The 24,306-nt window shown below is 31.6% G+C and overlaps 1 protein-coding gene and 1 long non-coding RNA gene across 2 annotated transcripts; one reads left to right on the plus strand and one right to left on the minus strand.

Annotated features, from left to right (window-relative positions):
* Positions 1 to 15,347: 15,347 nt before the first annotated feature.
* Positions 15,348 to 21,993, plus strand: LOC144572408 (Chaperone DnaJ-domain superfamily protein). Its single transcript, XM_078321987.1, has 9 exons — positions 15,348 to 16,300; positions 16,667 to 16,796; positions 17,739 to 18,292; positions 18,807 to 18,887; positions 19,079 to 19,180; positions 19,533 to 19,646; positions 20,047 to 20,127; positions 20,664 to 20,735; positions 21,176 to 21,993. The coding sequence occupies exons 1-9, from the start codon at positions 15,980 to 15,982 to the stop codon at positions 21,458 to 21,460; spliced, it is 1,740 nt and encodes a 579-aa protein (XP_078178113.1). The 5' UTR covers positions 15,348 to 15,979; the 3' UTR covers positions 21,461 to 21,993.
* Positions 21,727 to 22,346, minus strand: LOC144572414 (uncharacterized). The gene is made up of 2 exons (XR_013517728.1): positions 22,109 to 22,346; positions 21,727 to 22,065 (listed from the first exon to the last, which is right to left on the minus strand). It is a non-coding gene; the product is annotated as an uncharacterized LOC144572414 (long non-coding RNA).
* Positions 22,347 to 24,306: the final 1,960 nt, after the last annotated feature.

A 24,306-nucleotide genomic window follows, 5' to 3' on the forward strand; every position in this document is an offset into this window, starting at 1 on the left:
ACCAACACCTCACAAATATCATGATGTTGTATACCTTTGCTTTGTAATTTGATCTTCCTTTTTTAAAGAAACAAAAAAAGTAAAATAAATAATAGATCGTCCAGGTTAAAATTGCCAGATTAATCCAGATCAGAATCACAGATCTTTAAAAAAGGAAGATCAAATCACAAAGAGGCTTTGGTCAATCAAAAGATCCAAGTCACACAAGATGTTGATCCAAGTCACAGATCTACCAGATGCATTCTAACAAAAGCATGTTACGCTTTAGTAGTTGTCTAGTTGACCAAAGCCTCTTCTATCAAAGCTAGGATTAGATAATAAACAGATCTTGTGTGACTTGGATCTTTTGGTGTTCTACTCTGGTGAGCGGTGGGTGAGCCCCCACTACTAATACTAATACCAGTGCTGGTGCAGTGGTACTAGCAGTTCAACCAATTAACAACCTAAGCAGGGTCACATGCTCACCTTTTCTTTTTCCTTCTTTTTGTTCTTTGGTTTATCTGAAATGTAAAGGTTGCTCCGTTGTACAACTTTTTGTGTTATCAAAGTAACTGGAGGGTTTCGGATCTTCTCCAATTCTATTGGTTCGATAGGATGCATCCAGCCAAGCATATCATATCGTCCATTTTGGATTAAAGGCTCTATAATTAAAATCTGTTGGTCATTTTCAATTTGGACCCTCCAATGCAAAGTCTAAAATGTATAATTGAAGATTTTAGAAGAATCAATTCATAAATCAAAGAAAAATGGGGTTATCCTCAACTTTTATATAATTAGAAGGGAAAAGATAATTGCAGTCCAACCGAATCCTAGCTGTTGTAAAACTGAAACTATGTTTTTTAATAAACAAGCCGTAGGTACAAAACGTACAGTTGAAATTAAAAAAATAATTGCTTCTATAATCCTTTTGATTAGAGAATCCATCTTTAAGACAATACAAAGATTGTAAGTTTGAAACTCAAATAAAAGATTCTTAATGAATATCAAATTATCAATATATAATTAAAAAAATTATATAATTTTATTGATTAGCTTTGCTTTGGTAGTTTGGGTTTTGTAGATTTAATTATTACCTGGGAAGTGGTAAACAATGGAAAACTGAATGACATATTTTTCTTAAATTGATTTGTCGGTGACCTCAGGCATTATATCACTAATTATATGAAGCATATTCTTTGTTATGTGTACTTTGGAACTGCTGAATTAATTAAAAACCAAGAGGGACCTAATAATTGTTGCTCCATTTAACTATTTTCCTCACACTTTATCAATTGTCTTTATCTAACCAGACCTGTACTGATTTTCATTCTGCCTATCCCGTGTTTGATGTTGTAGATGTCACATTACCTATACTTAGGGGTGTTTAAACCGTCGGTTCGGTTAAAATCGAACTAAAATAATTAAATAAAAAAAAAAACCGGTTTTAAAAATAGAACCGAACTGAACTGGTTAAATTTATAAACCGATTAAGAACTGAACCGAATAAACCGAAATAAATTTTAGTTTGTTCGGTTCAAACCGAATTAATCTATTTGATGCCATTATTAATGAAAATTACACATGTTCATATGCAAGTTGTTCAATTCCCTACAAAATATGTAGATGTTCTAAAATATTTAAACTAAAATAAAATAAAGGAAGCAATGATTGAAACAAACATAATATAAACCATACTTGAATAATATAATTTGGTCTGTTCGATTTAGTCAATTTTAAAAAGTATAAACCGAAATGATCCATTTAAACCGAAATAATTCAAAAATTCAACCAAACCGATCCATTTGAACCGAAAAATTGAACAATTTAAACCGAAATTTTTCGGTTCGATTAAAAAACGAACCATTTGAACACCCCCTACATATACTTATATAATAAGTGCGAGGGCTATGGTAATATGAACATTACAACTCGATTCATGATATGGATTTTTGTTTCTATTTTTAAAGCTCAAAAAGTCTATCCAAACAGTTAAAATGTGTTCTTTATATGAAAATGTTTATGAAGACCAAATTTTATAATTTTTATATATTTTTTTACTATATTTTTTAAATAGATAAAAAATCACTAATTTCATATGGTCCAGAATTTTTAGATAAAGTAATTTTTTACCTATCTAAAAACAATAATAATTTATTTTAATGTCAATTTTGATTTTCAAATATATCAATCTCTATTTTTATATTAAGCATGTATATGTTCTGATCCACCAATAACTGTAATTAAAAGATGAAATTTCAGATTGAATATCAGCTATTCAATCAAATAGTCTGCCTTCTTTTGATTCTATTTATCTTTTTGATGTTTTATTATGTGTATAAGTCTAAATTTATTTAGACACGTACTCGCTGCAAATTTAATTAGTTTGTCTTCTTTTGGTCATGGTCTCTTTCTATTTTTAAAATATTGTTTAAAAAACTTATGAATTTATTGATAATTGATTGGTCATGTGATTGTGTCAATCCTAATTTTTTCCACCTTTTAATATCATATACAGAATATTTTTTGTCATTTAATAATCTCATTCAAGCTAACACAATTATATTCTCTATTTTAGATACAATAAATGCATATAAATTCTAGAAAAAGCATAATAACTTAACAATAACAAGAGCTATAATATGACGACATAAAGTGTATAATATGACACCAATAAATAATACAACTTATGATGATAATTTTTTTCTTGTTTTCCCATTAAGCAACATAAAAAATGGTTATGTACCAGTACAAAAAAAAGTTCATAAGTATGTTATTAAAGAACAAGCTTTACACTTGTATGAGAATATGTTGATCTATTTTTTTTTGAACAATTATTTATTTATTGATCTATTTTTTCTTTATGAAAATATGTCATTTTTAATGAGATTTTTTTTCTCTTATAATATATTTTCATTGCAATGTAGGAACAGTATATTAGTATTTTTATATAAAAATCAAATTAAACAGTTCAAATCTGTTTAAATTTTGAAAATAAAATATGAATTCATTAATCCGTAGTATGCATATATGTTATCATATATAGCTTCGCTGTCTTTATACAATCATCCTTTCTGCAAGCAAAGAGGAAAAATATCTGCCGACTTGAGTTATTATTAAAACCAAACAAATACTTTTTATTTGTGCATGTAATTAACACAGAATTATACAAATAATTTACCGGGCCAACCACCAAATGTGGCGTGTAAAGATATAATAATGACATAACTTGTAAAGATTAATAGTACTGCTGTCTCTAAAGGACCTTTGAGCAACAATTATTGTTCCCAAACCATTTTTTAGGTGTGGGCCATTGATTGATTGTTTTTAATTTTTGTCTCTCTTAATAAGCCTTAAAATGCTGTTTCAAAGGTTAATTGCTAATGACCGCTTAAAAGATGTCAAATCAATGGATTTCGTATATTATAAAAATATATATGAAAATGAAGGTAACCCACTAAAGTTGTATTGCAAAAACGGGTCAAAGTGGTCGGATTTCGTATATTATAATATTATGATCAGACAGAAATATTTTAAATTTATAATTAAATAGTTGGAGGTTTAAAATCATCCAATCCATATTTTTAGGTTGTCCGGTTTTGCGTAGTTTGTAAGTTGTATTAAATAATACGAATTTTGATATGATAACATAATTAGATAGCTGCAATATTAATAAAATATTTTTTAGTAGAAGTTGGCGCACCACGCAACTATTTAATATCTGTAAGAGATTTCTATTTGAATTTTGAATCTACAACCTTCTATTCAGAGAAGAGTATTGTCATTATCACTAAACAAAAGACTTAATCTTTTAGTAAAACATTTAACTAAAATAATTGAATCAAGTTATATAAATTTAGGTTGTGTATTTTGAAAATAAATACATTATATATTAGAGAAAAGGTTATGTTCTCAAGCATTATTTTCGAACAAATTCCCTAACTAGTTCAGCTGCTAATTTTTTTTTTTCCCTCTCATTTACTTCCAAACTAAAAAAAGTTACTTTTATCCACTCTTTTTTTCGTATTATTTTCATCTATTTTCCGGACAATTTGATTTTTTTTTTTTTTTTTTTTGAATTTTTTCACACCGCATTCAAAAGTCCCACATTTCCAAGACATGAGGTTTTATTTCATTTTATTCATTTTCAAATTGTAAGATATATATGTTACTGTCATGAGTCTCATAAAATGAGATTTTCACGCTCATTGTTGATCACCTCACATGGCTTTCTATTTTTTTGTTAAGAAATTTATGTAAATTATTTCTATACATGCGAAACACATTTTCCTGGGAAAATGACTTTCATAACCCGCATGAAATAATAAATAAGTGAATCAAATATTTTTTTTATTGAGCGAGACTATGGTACCAAGCAGAATGCATATTGGTTCCGTATCATTTTTTTTCATTTTTAACGTTCTCAATTTGAACCGTGTGATTTTCATATAAAAATATACGTACAGACAAAATTTTATGTTTTTTATAATCTTTTTACTATATTTTTGAATAGTCTGGAATTTTTACATCATGTAGTTTTCTACCTATCTAAAAAATAGTAAAATAAAAAATAAATTTTTTGATTTACAAGTACATTTTGATATAGAAATCATATTGAACGGTTCAGATCAATTGTTTAGATTTTAAAAATTAAGATATTGATTCATAGTACATATCAGTATACGTTATGCATAGTAGCGTAGGCTCACTCTTATTTATTCTAATATTTAGTTCCTTTGTTGTTTTAATTGGTGAATCTTCATTCCATTATTAAGCACGTTGGGTGTCCGATCCGCCAACGGCTACGATTGGAAGATGAAATTTCGGATTGAATATCATCCCTCCAATCACATAATCTGTCTTATTTTGATTAAATGCATATGTTTTATGTGTAGATGTCTAAATTTAGTTAAAATCATACTCGACACACGTACTGCCACACGATATGTTACAATTAAAATTGAGCAGACTCCAAAATTTAGCAATATATTTCCTCGTTTCTTTATTTCTCCATCTTCAATTGAGCAGACTCCACTTTCCGTTTTTTTTTTCTCTTTTTCTGTTTCCTTATTTTTTTTTGTTTCTATACGGATCACAATGAAAATCAATTTTTTTCTTTATTTTCTTGTGTTTATTTCTTTGTTTCTATACATATTTGTTGGAGGTTTATTTGAAAAACTCAAAATTTATTAGCATTTGTAATATTTGTTAATTTGAGGGACTAAACCGAGAATTGAATAGTTGTTAAATATTTGCTAATTGGACAAATAGGGGTGTCAATGGGTACAGTACGGATCGGGTGGAGACATTTTCATACCCATACCCATTAAAATTGACCTTACCCATACCCTACCCATACCCATTAAAAATTGATTTTACCCTACCCTACCCTTACCCGTTAATATTATCGGGTAACGAAACGATAGCGGGTGAATAACGGATAATACTAGTATAATAATTAGTTTTATTATATTTTACAAATTAAACATCAAAAACTCATTCATTTTAACACATATATAATTGCATTTCTAATAAAAAATAAAATAAATGTGCAATCAATTCCAACTAAATTATTTTTTATAAAGAATAAAAATTCAAAAACACGAATATACATTTAAGTGGGTTAGAAATTGAATTAAATATACATTTAAGTGGGTTGGAAATTGAATTGAATATATATTTGAATTTTATAATTACCCTAGAGGGTAACGGATACGAAATAGTCATTAGTCCCACATTTCCAAGACATTGAACGCTATGCATAGTAGCGTAGGCTCACTCTTTTTTATTATAATATTTAGTTCTTTTGTTGTTTTAATTGGTGAATCTTCATTCCATTATTAAGCACGTTGGGTGTCCGATCGGCCAACGGCTACGATTGGAAGATGAAATTTCGGATTGAATATCATCCCTCCAATCACATAATCTGTCTTATTTTGATTAAATGCATATGTTTTATGTGTAGATGTCTAAATTTAGTTAAAATCATACTCGACACACGTACTGCCACACGATATGTTACAATTAAAATTGAGCAGACTCCAAAATTTAGCAATATATTTCTCCGTTTCTTTATTTCTCCATCTTCAATTGAGCAGACTCCACTTTTCGTTTTTTTTTTCTGTTTCCTTATTTCTTTTTCGTTTCTATACGAATCACAATGAAAATCGATTTTTTCTTTCTTTCCTTGTTTTTCTTTCTTTGTTTCTATACATATTTGTTGGAAGTTTATTTGAAAAACTCAAAATTTATTAGCATTTGTAATATTTGTTAATTTGAGGGACTAAACCGAAAATTGAATAGTTGTTAAATATTTGCTAATTGGACAAACCTCTTGATTGTATATACGATCATGTTCTGATTTTCTCAGTTCAAATCTTTTTAATCTTTGATTCATTAAGATATTAATGATCTTTTAATTACCAAATATTTTGGATGCGTTTTCTTTCCTTTACTATTCAATTAATTGTTTACTATACAAATTCATCTCTCTTTCATTCCCGGGATAGAAAAAATAGCAAAAATAAAAACTGATTTGGTTCCATCTTTCCATCCCAAAAGAGAAGAGAAAATATATAATTATTTTATTCTCCCATTCAACCATTTTACATTTATCTCAATTTATCAAATTTTGATCTATGCTGGATATTGCGGAGTTATTGTCAAATGCTTCTATGGCATACTTAAGAAGTAACAACCCCGGATTATCTTAGTTGCAGTTTCATCTTGCACAATGAGACGGAATACGCTCAAGGACAATATTTTGCACGATCCGGATAACTCTATTTCAATTTGATTTATTTTAACTAATTTATAAATCTTGGAATATTTCAAAAATTTATCTCAACAATATTGTTATGAAAAATCTAAAATATATTTCCAATTTTGATACCATGCTCAAATTAGGAAAAATAATAAAACAAAAAATAGGCTACATTTACACAAAAGATGTCAGTATTAGTTAAACAAATTAATGTCAACAAAAAAGTCTCTCCATATTCTATTTCATCTTATAATATATTTTCGTTACAACGCACGGTTATGATACTAGTTGGTTTATTACACTTGAAATCAAGATGCGCATTCATGCCATGCAATCTTAGCCTCCCAACTGTCAGGCAATTTGGCCATACAAAAAAAAAAGAAAAAAAAAGAAGAAGGAAACTTTCAAGCAATTTAGATAAATTACAATTATGCGCATTCATTATAATTGATTTTATTTTAGTTGATTGCTGTTCGTTATTTTCTTTGACATTATATGAATTTGTCTTTTACACGATTTGCAGTGAAATTATCGCTCAGTTGGATTAAAACAGTTGTCTTTCTTTCTTTATTATTATTATTTTTTTAATATATATAAGTGGGTGAACCCCACATGTTTATTTGAAACAGAATAGTTAATTTGCTGTCTTTTAAATAGAAAACTGCTGGTACATATATATGCTTACATCAAAATAAAGTAGCTACCACTAGGAAACTATTTTTCACCTAAACTTCAAAAGGATCAGATACCTTACATCCACTGGGAAACTATTTTTTCTTTTTCTTTTTTTGTGTTTAAGTTTGCAGCTTAAGTCATATCAGAACACTATTTAGAAACAACCATCAACAATTACGTTTTCAGGGAACCGAATCGTCTGCCCCCCTGGGGGCAGGAAATTTCTACCCCCAGAGTCACTGCAGAGTGGGTCCTTATTAAACTCTAAACCCAAAATTATTTTAACTCTAAACCCTTTTACAGTAACCGAGCCCACCCTGCAGTGACTCTGGGGGCAGGAGATCTGATTCCCGTTTTCAGACCGATGGACTTTCTCCACCATCATTTTGTTAGCTAACTGGAAAGTAAACATGTACCTCTTATGGAAATATCAACGATAGTTTAAAAAATATATTTTCTCTTAGACCTTGCAGCTAGCAGAGACTTTCAAATCTTATAATTCTGGCACCTAAAGAGATTTACCATTACATTCATTAAAATATATTATATATAGCTCTATCCATATTGTCCGCATAATAACACCTCTAAATAATTCAACCAAATTTCTAATTTTTAAGGGGATATAATTAAATCCAATCTTCTAAAACAACCCTGAAAAACTAAAATAAATATGCAATCCAATTCATAATGTAACTGCTATTATACAATTAACAAAAGGATGATCAATAGTTTTAGGTCCGAATTTTTTTTTTTGTAGTATTTCTAAAAAATCAAAATTAAAATTGACCTTCCTTTTTTAAAAACACGCAAACTAAATCTGCATGCCATCTAGGGGATTCTACGTGTCTATAATAACGGTTCCCTATTTAGCAGAGGTGGATTGAGTGCAATAAAATGAAGACCAATTGACCCGATTTTTTTATATATATCCAAAACTTCAATCAAATTATAAAAAATAACCGAAGCACCGTTGAAATTCGATTTTTACCCAATCCGGTTATCCAATAACCGGATTTTATAGAAATGTCCGGTTAACCACTCCCCGGACTCAAAATGCACAAATCCGGTTAATGGTTAACCGGATTTGTGCATTTTGCCTCTTTTTTTTTTTTTTTTTTTTTTTTTTTTTTTGAAAACAGAAATTCTTTATTTTTTTTATTTTTTGTATTAAAATATTAGAAATATTGAATATATTTCTTTGAAAACAGATATAATACAATATAATTTGATTTATTAGAAAGACTGCAACAAATAACCCGGATCAATATTTTTCAGGTCGGATTTTTCGCGGCTGTAAGAAAAATTAATATATTTCTTTATGTGTTATTGGAAAAAAATAAAAATGCTTAGATTCCGAGTTATTGATCCCGGTTCAAAAGTCACTTCTATGTAATCTAGAAAATATTATGATCTTTCTAGTACATTTAATTTATTAAAAGTTGTATCTATTTTGAGAATTATTTTTGAATAATAATCATTAAATAAATTAAAGTTTTTGTTTTTTTTTCAAAATAGATATAACTTTTAATAAATTAAATGTACTAGAAAGATCATAATATTTTCTAGATTACATAGAAGTGACTTTTGAACCGGGATCAATAACTCGGAATCTAAGCATTTTTATTTTTTTCCAATAACACATAAAGAAATATATTAATTTTTCTTACAGCCGCGAAAAATCCGACCTGAAAAATATTGATCCGGGTTATTTGTTGCAGTCTTTCTAATAAAGCAAATTATATTGTATTATATCTGTTTTCAAAGAAATATATTCAATATTTCTAATATTTTAATACAAAAAATAAAAAAAATAAAGAATTTCTGTTTTCAAAAAAAAAAAAAAAAAAAAAAAAGGCAAAATGCACAAATCCGGTTAACCATTAACCGGATTTGTGCATTTTGAGTCCGGGGAGTGGTTAACCGGACATTTATATAAAATCCGGTTATTGGATAACCGGATTGGGTAAAAATCGAATTTCAACGGTGCTTCGGTTATTTTTTGTAATTTGATTGAAGTTTTGGATATATATAAAAAAATCGGCCAATTGACTCTGTTTATTTTTAAATGTTTATGTTTATATATGATTTTTTTATATAATTTAAAATAAAATATTAGAGCTAATGTAAAATTTTATATGATTGACTCGCATACATATTTGACAGCCCCACAATTTAAAAATCTGGCTATTTCTATGCTATTTAGTCATGCATGGTAATAAAAGCTGAAGAAAAAAACAATAATTAAAAGTCTTCCTTCAATAACTCCTAATTTGATTCAACTTTCAACAACATTTTTCGTTTCTTTAGTCTGTTTGGAAAACTATTAAAATAGAAGAAAAGTAGAATTTGAAATAAGCTTTAATTTTTCACTATTTCAATTATGTTTGATTGACGGTGTAAAAATTAAATAGTAAAAAAGAATGAAAAAGTATTGGTAAACGAGCAAAATTTATTCTTAAAAATACTAATTTTTCTATTCTTTCTCATAAAATATGAAATTGGTTCACAGAGAAATAGAGAAGGGATCAAATTCCAATTTTTTTTTTTTTTCAATTTCTCAATTTCAGTCACTTTTTTGAAAACCATCCCAAACAACATTTCATCAAATGTATTTAAAAAATAAAAAACAGACTAGATCTACTAAGTTTCGAAATTTTTAATAAAGACAAACTACCTTTAAATTTCGATTTTTTTTTTTAAATGCTAACTATAAAAAAATTCGGACTACCACGAACACAAGATGCGAAGCGAAACATTGCCATCCTCTTTTCATTAATACATCTTTATTTAATATTTTCTTCTTCTAACTAACCGCTTAAATATTTTGATTTTAAGTTAGAAGTTAGGACTTCCACCTAACCGACATTTTTATTTTTATCCCATTAAAAAATTATTTTAACAATAACCACCAAAATTTAGTAATAATTTTAAAAATACACCACGGGTTGGAATTTTTCCACGGGTTGGAATTTTAATTCCAATTTTTTTTTTATAAAACATAAATTTGTTTTTATTTTTTATTTTTTGTATTAAAATATTATTTTAATAAATTTTAATTTCAATTTTAATTTCAATTTTCCACGGGTGAGGTATTTTTAAAATTATTACTAAACTTTAGTTATTATTATTAAAATATTATTTTAATAGGATAAAAATAAAAATGTCGGCCCACCTAACGTGATCGACAATTTCTTCAAATTCTAACCAACTACTTTCCAAAGAGTGTTATGTCCGTACAATTTAATTACTAAGGTCGTGTTTTGTCATGGAGTAAAGTTATTTTGAATTAAATTGTTTATTTCAAATTTAAATAGATTGAATTAATTATATTTAGTTAGAACTCAGTAAAGTAAGTTGATGAAGAAAGAAAAAAATTAATTATAAGATGAATATGTGTGAAGTAACTTATTTCATATTAACTCAAATATTATTCTATCATACTCATTTAAATTTAATTCTCTTTTGACTGCTTATTAAAAACATTTCCATTTATAAAAAAAACTATTGTAGAATGCATTCTATTCATAAAGTAAAATCACCTACAAGTTATCTTTTACACCATGTTTGGATGGAGAGTACAGGAAGGAATAGGAGGTTAAGAATAGAAGGGAATGGAATGGAATAGAAAGGAAGATTAACATATTTAACCTCTTCGTGTTTGGATGATTAATGAGAGAAAATAAATGTAACTTTCATTTCCGTCTTATTTTTTGTTTGGTTGACTAAAATTTAGGAGGTTAACGAGAAATTCGGTGACTGTTGTAGGTTTGAGGAAAAAATCTTGTATGAGAATTATCTATGTAAAATATAGGGTTAGGCATTTGTGTTATTTTTTCTAAAAAAATTTGTAACAAAATTTCTTTCCATCCGTTACACCCCAATTTGGAAGGGAAACCGATTCTATTAATTATAATGATACAAGGTTAAACCTTTCACCTCCTATACCCTTCACCTCCGACATAATTTTAACAACCAAACACAATTCAACGGAAATTTTTTGTTTCTTTCCATTCCCTCCCTTCCTCTACTCTCCATCCAAACAAGGTGTTAGAAGAGGTAAGAATGACTAGGAATTCGTATCATCTGAGTTAACTCAAATTTTGAGTTAAAATCTGGACCATCCGATTTAAATCCGCATTAATATTAGCAGACTTTCATTATCCCATTCCAAAAAAATAAAAAATGAGATGTATTTATTGTTCCTCCATATTAAACTAAATATTTTATTTCCATCTTCCATATATATCATTGGGTATATAGACCTAATCAATCATTTCGAGTGCCTTGTTAATATCTAAATGCCAATTGTTATATAATTAAATCATTGGGTGTATAAACCTAATCAATATTTTATATCTAAATGCCAATTGTCTTTCTAATTGCAAAAAGATGCATGTATTGTGCAAGTTGGTTATCAGAGTATATACAAGATGCTCGTCTGGCAATATGTGAAATAGTATCAGAAAAGTGCAATTAGAACTTAGAAGAGTGGTATAAATATAGGATAATTATATCTCCCTCCATCTAACTTTTTCTCGTTTCTTTCTCTAATTAATTAAATTTTTTATTAGCTATAATTATCAATTCTAACTATCTCGTGATCCCCACAAATTAATTAGCAGATTTTGTCTTCCTTTATTTCTTCTCTCTTTCTCCTTCCCTCTCCCTCCCTCTCCCACCTCCGCCCCCGCCTTCGCTTTTCCATCTCTGCCTGCTGCTCCTGCTCCAACGGACGTTTTGTCGGAGATCATCCATCACTCCATCCCAATCAAGCACACCTCTGCCGGATATGAATACTTCAACGTGTATGAATGATTACTTGATATACTCCATTCCAATCAAGCACGCCTCCATCGGGTCAGATCCATCACTGTTGACCGTCTCAAAATGAGTGCTAAATGGATCGAGTTCAACTAATTTTGTCTCTGTGGATGCAATTAATCCCTTTCGTGTCTATATTCTTCTTCCTCATGCTAGCGAGTTATTTGCAAAGAACAAAACTTCATTAATGATGAATTAGGCTAGTGGGTACTAAGTACTAAGAAATAACAGAAAATTTTTTTTTGAAAAAAAATAGAGTTGTATGAATAAATACTTGATGTCTTAGATATGAATACTTCGACGTGTATGAAGGAATACTTGATATCTTATGTATGAATACTTCAACCTATATCTATGAATACTTCCATGAAACATGTTTTGTTTCTTTTAAATATTGTTTTTGTTTTTTTGTTTGTTTGTAACATTTTAATTACATGATCTATAAAATTTGATATATTATTTTTGTTTCAACAGTGAAACATGCGCCAACTATTTTTTTATTTTCAAAAAATAAAATTGAACTAGAAAACAATAAAGCAATGTTCAATACTATTGGACTGCTCTTGTAAAATTAATCGAGGTATGAACATATGCTTATAATACTCTTGATACATGAACTATTTACATTTACACGACGAGGTATGAATATTTGTGCAACAGACAACTTGAAAGTATGTCATCATGGATCTCATTTGAAAGTGAAAATTGTGTAGAAGATGTTCGTGATTTTAGATTTGCAAAATTCTTCATAGATTGTTAGAAATATTGGTTAGATTAAACGGAGAAAAAAAAAACACCTCTGAAAATGTGTAAAAGATGAGCAAGTGATGTGTCTATTTTTTTTTAAATACTTAATATCTTAAATATGAATACTTGATATATTATATACGAATACTTGCGCGCGTCAGTTGTAAATTTTTTCAAATATTAGGCGGTCTCCAAATAGTAAGTGAGCCCCTCAGGTAATTAGTAGTTACTCAAGTAGTTAATGTCTGATGGAAGAAATTGGAGAATGTTACGGGGATAGCTAGGTGCTCCCATAAATATATTAGTTGTCAAATTTGGTGAAAAAATGTTAATTCCCAAATGATATGTTTGACAACAAAAATAGAATGACATTGGAAAGAAAATTCTCTCACCCTTTTTTTTTTTTCCCTCCCTTTGCTCTATTTTAATTATTATTATTTTAAATAGTGAGATAATGCTATTTCTATACGCTTCACAAAAATAAATTTACATTTGACAGCAATTTTATCCGAAATAAACGCTACTGCCAAGAATATTAGTAAAATGGAGGGTGGTCAAACTGTCTCATGTTATAGAGGTTACAAATTATTATATTCTCTTGCTTCGGTTACTGCATGCAAAAATTCCAATCTGATAATATTCCGAAACAAAAAAAAAAATTCAACCTACAAATAAATTTCCAGTCATATAGTAATAGTATCGAGGTTTGAGCTCTTATCCATGCTGCATACTTTTCTTTGCCACTAATGTCAGGTGCAAGTATCGTGAGCTTTACTGTGTTATTTATTATTTATGTTATCTGAGTTAATAAACGCTTGTTTGGGAAGATGAGCGGATTCAAATTTCTTGGTGCCTAACTAGGAATTCAAGAAAGTGTGCGTGTCCGGTGTCCGGTGTCCACCCAGCCTCAGCCCTCTGCCTTAATCGAGTTGATTTGGGTCATCCTTTCAGTCTAAATAACCGCACGATATTAATCCGACGTCTCTAATTTTTTTGTATTTTCTTATCAAATTGCAGCCCTGGCCCTGACCCTGCCCCTGTGTGACGGATAGTTAAAAGCCAAGCGGCAGGGTAAGTGGGTAACGAAAGCAAGCAACACAGTTCCGGTCAGCGGTCACGCTCCCGAACTACAAACAAGTTTAAAAATAAACACGTCATCGTACCATTGAAGCTTAGACGATGTCAAAGATTTCGATGTGATAGGTTTAATTTTAATATTTTTTGTTGTTGTGCTGCGTAATAAATTTGAAGCTGAGACGATGGAAAAAGTCGCTATGAGCATTTAATATTAGGGACATATGTAATTAATTGCAACAGAAAATAAGGAAAAATAACACGATTACGTCCTCTAATTTGTTTTCAAATAAAAACTCTATTCACATCGTCATGTATGTCATTTACTTGGTACATACACATAACTAATAAAGTTATTATATCTGACAACGTCATCAAGCAAGAGTCCGCATCTTTTGCATTAATTCAAAAGAGCATTTTTTGAGTTTAATGCATCTCAGTCTTCTAATTATAATTAAAATTAATTCTGTCCACGTCTATAATGCAATGGGGCCTTTAATATTGATGCGGATCACAATCGGACGGTCCTGATTTATTAATGCACGTTCCGTTAATGCAGAAAAAAAAATGAATGACTAAATCTGATAGATTTCTGTTTACTTGTTTGAAACATATTAAAATTAGAGGAAAGAGAAGTAAAAAGAAAAAGGAAAAAGTAAGTATACACAAAGTTATTTAATTTTACATTCCGAATTAAGATGTAGAGGATGAAAAATATTGGGCTCTCCCCTGTTCGAGTGCGCATTCTCTGAGGTATCTCAACTTTTGCATCACCGATGTGTGTGATTCGGGGGATAAGAGCATCTCTAATCCAGCAATTAAAGTTAATTGCTAAATAGCCATGTCATTGAATTTAGCAATTAAAGAGATTCATAATTACTAATCCTACATCAGTGCAATTACTTCTAATTTCTTAACACGTCTCCACAACGATATTATTTAGCCAATAAAAATCAAACATTTCAATGGTGCATCTTTAAAAAACGATTTCTTATGAAGCAATTTTGCCGAATAATTGCTAAATAAGCAATCCTTCTACAACCCACAAATTGAATTAGCAATGGAAAAAAATGCGCCCATGCAGATGCTCTAACACTCGGGCTAGTATTATTTATGCTTTGAAATTCGTGCAGAACGTATTTTAACGGTTGTGATTTTCGAAAAAAACACTGAAAGTTTGAGATATCTGAGAGGATCAAATTCCCCCAATACCCCTACCCCACCCTGTCCAACTTTTTCTAGAGCACAGCCTTTAACCAACTAATAAATTGCATTAATGATTAATCTGACTATTTCTTTAATAAAAAAAAAAGAAGCATTAATCTGAGTGTTCGAGTGGAAATAATTTTGGTACCCTAATCAATTATCCAAACTCTGATGAAACTAGTTAGTTCACCGTGTACACTGCATGCTCTTCTCTCTCTCATCATCTCCCACCCACCTCAAGTTCAATGGCTTTTTTTTACTTCCAAAAACTCAAATAAAATTAAATTAAAAAAATTCCCTGATCTCGCTCTCTCTCTCCTCCCCCAACCCCTTATGGATCTCTTCACTTCCCTTTTCTTTTTCCTTTAGCTCTCCGCCATCGTCACACTCTTCTCTTTTCTCACGAGGCGGATGTGAAGCCGCTTCAGTCGCAACAAACTAGAATCGGCGTAACTCATCAGGCGGTGAAGTGAGGTTTCCGATTCAGGCGTTCTTTTGACCAAAAAGCGCCTAGTTGGTTCGGAAAATGGCGCAATAATCGGATCCTCGGCTGCCGATAGATAGATTCTCCAAACTATGGCAGCAACAACTGACTATGGCTTGATATGGTAGAAGGTCCTAATTCAAGTAAGGTACTTGACAAACAATAGGATAGTGGGGGTTGGGCCCCCGCCGGCACCACTTCTCTGTTTTGTCTCTGTCCAGCGTTGTTTTCTAATGGGGGATATAGGTTTGCTGAAGCAAGGATGGAGGTGGTTTCACTCTCAGAAGAAGTTTCTCTTGACAATTCATGCTGTGATGTGCTGTTTGAAGGAGAAATTAGGTTTTCTCATTGATCGGCACTGGCCATTTGTTTGGACTGGATGCATCCATTTCTCCCGATTTCTTGTTTCTGTCTTGTTGCAATGGAGAAACTGTGTTGTTAGAGGCTCCACGTCACTTGTCAGACTAGGACCCGTTTCTCTTTTTGTTATTCTTTGGAGTTGTTTCCTTTGTTTTAGCACAGCTTCTGGTGTATTATATGCACATCTAAGTCTGGTTAGTTCATATCAATTTTATTTGATTTCTATTTTAGGATGTATTTCATACGTGATTAACTTTCTTTATCATGAATAATTTATTCTGTCTAACTTGAGTCAATATGAGATACTTAATTACAGTTTTTTTTTTTCCTTAAAAGGTTGACTATTGTCTATTGATGCAACTAATGCATGCTTGGGTTTTGTACATGAGCTTTTTATTTGAATCTGGAAATTGATTGATCTAGGTGTTATTTTTAAGCACATAACAATTTTTTTCATATAACTAAGGTTCATCAGCAAATACTAAATATTTTAGTAAATAACACTCCTTTTCTTACACTTATCAACTAGATTTTTGTTAACTTTTGTGGCTCTCTTTCAGGGAGCTGCGGCAGCATCAATGCATTTCTTGGGGCACAATCCGGGGTCGTTTATCATAGGACTGTTTGGAATATTGCTCATGTGGATTTACGGCAAATTTTGGATTTCAGGAATGCTTCTAATAGCTGGAGGTCTCTATTATTTATTGTTTTACATTTGTTTCTTCCTTTTACAAAGCTTACTACTCTATTTTATTGTTATTATGCATCTGCTTATACTATTCCCAAGGCATTTTTGTTTTCCACTAAGTTCTCAATTGTTGCTGTCATCAAGCACAATTTCATCATGAAATATACTAGATTGAATGAGGGAGCTTGTTATTTTGGTTTTTGGGTTTGCACTGAGTGAGACCAGTATTATGCAGGCTGTTTTTTTTTTTTGGTGGTTTAAGAGTCTTATCTAAAGCATTTCAGACTACATGGCCATAACGGCATAAACATTACATGGAGGACTGAAAACCAAATAAGGAATAATCAGAATCTGAAACATTATAACAAGTGGCAACTAATATTATATGATATAAGGTAATGGGAGTTAGGCTATTGTAAAGACATTTGTAATTTGGACCAAAATACAAATGGGCCAAACCATGCCTTTTCATGTCCAAACGGACAATCTAAGCTTCTCAATGTGATCTATTCAAAATCTTGTAGGACTTTGAATTTGACTACTTTTAGAGTTTTTTTCTTTTTTTCGGATTTTGAAAAAGAACCCTTCTGATATTCAAACATATACATTATTTTACTATTTTAGGGCCATCTTTAAAATTATAAAAATTCTCAAAGGTAATATTTGGAATCCCACAAGATTTTGATATGCGGACCATTTTAAGCAGCTTAGGTCGACTTTTTGGACATGAAAAAGAATGATTCAGACTATTTGTATTTCAGCCGAAATACAAATATATATCTGTACAATGGCCTAACTCAAGCAATGGATATAATGAAAGAGTAAAGACAAAACAATGGTCTGGTATCACATTGATTTATATATTTTTAATGATTGAATGCCGTATGAACAAGTTAGAATTATAGTTTACTGCCGATTTTCATTTTGCTTTCTTTACATGACAGGTTGTATGCTATCTCTAAACCATGCACGAATTTTGATGCTAATACTAACAGCTTATGCCCTCTATAGTGTAACAACTCGTGTGGGCTGGCACGGTGTCCTTATCACCATTAACCTTTCTTTCCTCTCTAATGATTTCCTGGCTAAACTGCTACACCCCCCTGAAGATTACACCCCGGATATCCCTCACTCAGAACAAACCCCTCAAAACAGAACCGACCCAGTGATGGAGGATTTCCCGAGTGGTTCTGGGTATGAGTACTCAACTCCTCCTCCAGCTCCTCCCCCCACTAGTGAACCTGAATGTGTCTCAGCCGAATCAAATCCGTATCGTGCCACGTCAGCACCTAGTGTGCTATGTACTGAGAAGGTTTCTCCTTCTTGTTCTTCTTCATCTTCTTCTGTTGCTTCATCTAGTAGGGTTGTAAAGAGTGATGCGGCATCGATTGCTGAGATTGAACGGATCATGAAGGGTTCAAACCATTATGAGGTGCTTGGTGTACCAAGAAGTCGTACTGTTGATCTCAAGATCCTGAAAAAGGAGTACCACAAAAAGGTATAGTAAATTCTTTTCCGGAATAAGCCTTGCCAATAATGAAGTTTGTTTATTGAATGTGCGAATGGTACCCAACTTCCGCGAGTCACTTGCAAAACAGTCCATATTTAGAAATATAGCAAAAGTGATTAAATTGCCACTATACAAATTTAACTCCAAGATAATCATATTTCTGGTTATGCAAACTAGAATCAATATTAGCATTCAATTTTGCCTGTTGGACAATATGACACTCAATATCAGTAACGGTTAAAATACACAGCTTGTACCGTCCTGAATTCTTAGATCTTGTGCAGTGGTACAATATGGTATGTTATTGCTTTTGCTGCTCTTCTGGAGTTAGTGGCTAAAATTTATTTGTGCAAACTGAGGTAAGCTGGTTGTGATAGAAAATTCAAATTCCAAGGAATTTAAGAAATCTCGCCATTGGGAAGCACAATGAAATTTTGCCCTTTCTAATATAGTTCACAGATGCTAAATACATATGTTAGTATTTTGTTTTCCTCTCATGTAGGTACTGCTTGTGCATCCTGATAAGAACATGGGAAATCCAAGGGCATGCGAGTCATTCAAAAAGCTTCAGTGTGCTTATGAGGCAAGTTGCCTTCATTTTTTTACCTTGTTTTCGTCCTTTGGAAAATAAAGGATAAAGGAGCTAAACAGGTGGAACAACCTATCCATTAGAAAATACAAGTTCACATAGATTGCAGCATGCCGAAGAAAACAACATAGGTCTGATTGTTTCTGTTATTATGGGATATCATTCATTTTACCCCTTCACTTCAGGTTATTTCTGATTTCACAAAGAAATATAATTACGATGAGCAATTAAGGAAGGAGGAATCAAGAAGAACTACATCTCAGAGATCACGTGGGATATCTCAGCAGGTATATTGTTGTACCAATTAATAGGAATATGGTGTGGTGCAGGTTTGTACAACTGCTAGTTTTTTTTTTATAACCAAGGAAATCCAAGGCAAGAGACCAGTTGCACCTTATGTGGGTTCATGTTAAGATCAGTTCTCTCGGTTCTGTACCTTGGATCATACTGGTTTTGCCAAATGGTTGATATAGCATAGTTTCACCTGATTAGCTAAACAAATTTCATCTCTATCAACACTATTTGTGCAATTTGGCCTCAAACTAAACCTTTGGATCAATCAGAATGAACAGACTAACTAAACTCAAAATAAGAAGAAAAAAATATATATATATTCTTTTGACATGGAATTATTTACAGGGCGGAGTGGAGTTCATATCAGAGGAATCAAGGAGAATAGAATGCACAAAGTGTGGCAATTTTCATTTGTGGATTTGCACAAAGCGAAGCAAATCCCGGGCTCGGTGGTGTCAGGTCAGATGCTCATTTTTTTATTTTTAAGTTGCATATCTTTTCTTTGGGTGGGGTGTGTGGGTGGGTTGGGGGGGGGGGGGGGGGGGGGGGGGGCTAACGACGCTGATTTTGGCTGCCATGAATGGGGCCAGCAGAAACATCACCAAACTGATAAAAAAACTGATAAAAAATACTTTTTTTACTTTATTTGTCTTGTATCTGTTTCTTGGTATGGATTTTACTTTTTACTCTAGAATGATCTGTTGTCTCTTTATTTTTTCCTTTCTTCTTTTTAACCTTTTAGAGACTTGGTGGTGATTTATTTTGGTCATCATTAGCTCTCCATTATCTATTAGTTTAGTAGTCTATTTATATAATTGCAATTTTGCATTGAATAAATATTTTTACTTGTTACATTCAGAATTGCTGCCAATACCATCAAGCCCGGGATGGAGATGGATGGGTTGAGAATGGGTCTTCACCGCTCTTTTCTTCTCTGAAGGTTATTTATTTGTTTGCTTGTATACTTATGTGAACATGCGCGTCTTATTTGGTTATGAGGAAGAACATGATAAATCTTGTTACTGCCTTGGATTTGATCAATTTAAACTTCTTTGCTTTTCTTGGCTGGTTTGGTCTATAATATCATTGTTGAAGATTTCAAGTTGGTTGTGATTTCGTATTGACGGGTAATTACACGACTGATGGCAGGTTGAACTAAAATAGTCTGAGGAAGGCTTTACTACAAAATTGAGATTTTTTTTTTCTTAGGATTACTCGCACTACATTGGGCACATGAAATTACGTGAAATTGGTATCATTGAGTGAGTATTTCAACAGTAGGTACACATACCCTATAAATTGGGACGTTTCTCTTTGTGTAAGGTCAGTGGTTCAATTTCTGCTACAAGGGGAAGTAGTTTCTTTGAGTTTTAAAGTAAGAATACAAAGAAGGCCATGATTTTATGTTCCTCTATTTTCGCATTTGTATTAGACATTTTAATTTGAACTACAATTATTCTTTTTTATTATTTCCAGGTGGACATTCCACGTGCATTTGTGTGTGCTGAAAGTAAAATATTTGATGTGTCTGAATGGGCCACTTGTCAGGTAAAGTTCTATATCAAGGCTTCTAGTATAGCAGAAGTAGGTCGTATATTCCACCAACTCTGATAGAAACTTTAAATCACATTGTATGGATGCAATATCATGAAGTCCTTGAGTTGTCTCTAATTTTATTGATATATTTCACTTTCCTAAAACCCCTCTCAGTCAACAATGTCAGATAAAGATTCAATAACATGTTGATACACTTATCATATAACTAATCGTCTGTTCTCTAACTTGAAAAGCGTGACATTTTTCATCACATTCCAGGAAAGTTTCTTCAATAGATCACATTAACATTGACAATTGTTGTATGCTGCTTCCCTTTGATCTCAAGCCAACCAATTACTCAAAACTTGCTTAAAGCATGAAATGATCTCAAGGACCATTTTGTAATCTGCTTCAAGCATGAAATGATCTCTCCCTCTCTAATGCTATTTCAGGGAATGGAGTGCAGACCGAACACACATGGACCGAGCTTCATGGTGAACATGGTGGGCCCGGAAAGGACAAATAACCAACGGTCAGGATCATCTCGGCATCCATGGGGATTGGATGCGGAGAGAATCTTCGACGATGATGAGTTTGATATGTGGCTCCAACAAGCCCTCGCATCTGGTGTTTTCCCTGAAACACCAAAACGCCGTAAAAGCTGGACCAGTCCTTTCAAACTCAATCAAAAAGGAATCAAGCATTGGGGTAGGTCCCCTGATAGAAGAAAGAGTTAGAAAATGCCTTTTTTTCAACTTTTGGGCAGTTCTAGGGGGTTGTATAATGCAAATGAAGTCCTTTTGTTCCTTGAAGGAGTTTCAGCTGAGAAGAAAGGTTTTTGTTCTCCATGGGGTTTTCTGAATTTGACAGAAGTATGATGATATCACATGCCTGTAAATAGTCTCTGTCTGGAGGGTAAAATGCAAAAAAAAAAAAAAAAAAAAAAAAAGGGTAAAAAGAGATATGGTGCCAAAAGATGAAATGGGTGGTGTTGGTTGGAGGATTATTTTTTTTTTTCATTTCTGCCTTCGAGAGGAAAAATAAAGGGGAAAACGGGTTAATACTTGAAAGTGCAATTCTGTAAATACACTTGGTGGTGTTCAGGGGTGGGCACAAATTGTGGACTTGTCTCTTGAACTTTAGTTGTATAATTAGTACAATTTGGATAAAACCATGGGGCACTCTTTTAGAAATGTTCTGAACAATTTTTTCTTTAGTCTTCATCTCATTCATGATTGGACTATAATGGAAGTACTTTATTTAATGATCATCATGCTTTGATTGTTCCTGTTCGTGCTGACTGATGGAAACTTCCGATCCTAAGCTGGAGCACTTTCGTGCTCTTCTTGTGCAAGTGCTTTGTATGCGTTATCCTCCTTTGTGACTGGTTTCATCTGCCTGCAAAATTTTTTTTCCTAATTCAGGTATATTCATAGATGGCTTGGTATATTATTATCAAATTAAGCTACAGAACACAGATATTCAGAATATAGTTTATTAAAATTTTGATTGATCAATTGGCCGTGGCTGTATTAACGAATTTAATGTAACCCATTCAATGATCTCACGAATCGGAATGATAAATTCAACCACGTGCCAGAATAATCTGATTTCACAGAATTTCAATTACATTTAGGGCCTGTTCGGTGCGCCTAAGGAAATGGGAATAGGAATGGGTTGCAAAAAAATTTGAACTGATTTTTACTATTCACGTGGGAAAAAAAAAATTCAGTCTGAGTGAATTTTCTTTTTCCCACGTAAACAGTAACATTTGGGTTTACGCCGAACAGGCCCTAATTAATCTGGATTGTCTGATAGGAAATGTATAGTCGAATTATTGTTCTGGTGCTGTTCATTCGATTTTGATTAAAAATTCGCACGAGACCTCCATTTGAGATGAAATGAAAGGTTACGTGTCAGGTCAGATAGATTGAGATCTGGTTTGTCCGTTTTAATTGGACACAAATCTTATAACGGTTCCTCATAATTTAAATAGATTTCAAAATATTTTTAATTCCGTTGGGAGTATTCTATTCCCTGCGGACCGCAGGATACTCACCGGCTCTGCAATAGGTTCAGAATTCTTAAACGATCACCGTGGTTTCATAATTGATTGCCTGTTGTAGCTGGTGTTCGCCATCATATCTTATATCCTTGCTTCTGTAAATCAGCATGCAACAAAGTCAAAGTATTAATAAATAATTAAACCCAATGTAAGTCTTTCATGGGGCCGCCTGACGCCTGTAAATATTATCTTAAACTTTTATAGAAAATTTGATCCAAAACTTGTAAGAAACTGATAGATACATTATATAATTAATTCATAGGAGATTAAATTACAAGTTACATCAGATTCCAGCAATTGCATGTGTGGGCGTGTGGCAAAAGTTACGACATCAACAATGCTCCCAAGAAAACAAGGTGGAAGACAGGCAGACAACAACCAACCGGCAACTTAGCTCATATGTATCCGTGCACTTATCCTTTTAAGTACTACATTAATTAATTTCATGCATTTTTGAGTTTCTCACAGATTAAAGAATACCTAACACTAGCGACCAGGCCGGATCACGACACGAGAGACGCCTTCATTGTTAGTTGGAAACTGTTGCCTTTTTTTCTTATTGCTAGTTAGTCAGTAGATGGATATTTATGATTCAATAATTAGACCCGAAGACCGAATATGCCTGAACGATTTTATCCGAATCTTAAAAGCATATCATATAGCTTATTAAATTATCGTATGCTTTTTAAAAAAAAAAAAAAATTACCATATTTATTGATTTCACATTTGAATCTTGCACGGTCCAAATCGGAAATCAATTAACAATTTGATAACTAATGATATTCTAATATACTATATATAATTGTTGTTATTTCTAAGCTATATGTATCATGTATGTTTAAATAAATGAAATCAATTAGTCATATAAATTAATAGAATTAAATTCATTGTTTTTAATTTGTACCTTTATAATATAATATAATATATGCGTATGTATTTTGCTATTTTAAACATTTTACAAAAATATTCAATATAATTTGAGTCCGATCCGAAATTCATTATTTTAAACATTGTAAATATGGATTTGCATTTAGATCCTCAAATTCTTATTGGATACGGATCAACATATGAATCTTATAAAATCTTAATGAATTTGTAATTAGATTTTACTCGAATCCGATCCGAATTCGATCAATTTACTAGTTGAGCTCACATATTTTGTGCCTACAATTAATAGTTCCTTTTTTTGGCAAAAAGGCACAAGGCCCATTTCATTTAACATGAAATACAGTAAACTTACACCCATTATCTTGTAGCATTTAATAGTTCCTTTGTGTTAATTAAAAAAAAAAACGAGTTCTTTTCAGGTGCTATATTAAATCACACAAAACCTTTATATCAATCAAATTGTAACCTTGAAAAGTTCACGAGTTAGATTGATTTTTTCTACCCTCCAGTAAAATTCTTGAAGTGCTGCAATGTAAACTCTGTAAAATTTTGAGATTGTATTTATATAACATCAAGAAATGAAAAATAAATGCATTAATTTAAGAGTAGAAATAAAGAAGTCTTATAGTA

The sequence above is a fragment of the Carex rostrata genome, chromosome 20, assembly GCF_964058835.1.
Source record: "Carex rostrata chromosome 20, lpCarRost1.2, whole genome shotgun sequence".
Taxonomy (NCBI): domain Eukaryota; kingdom Viridiplantae; phylum Streptophyta; class Magnoliopsida; order Poales; family Cyperaceae; genus Carex; species Carex rostrata.

Bases quoted from the DNA above. Each gene is read 5' to 3' on its own strand.
- LOC144572408 (XM_078321987.1), top strand. From the start codon at position 15,980: ATGGGGGATATAGGTTTGCTGAAGCAAGGATGGAGGTGGTTTCACTCT. The intron at 18,888-19,078 runs GCAAGTTGCCTT...CCTTCACTTCAG, and splicing joins AGCTTCAGTGTGCTTATGAG to GTTATTTCTGATTTCACAAA. The intron at 19,181-19,532 runs GTATATTGTTGT...AATTATTTACAG, and splicing joins CACGTGGGATATCTCAGCAG to GGCGGAGTGGAGTTCATATC.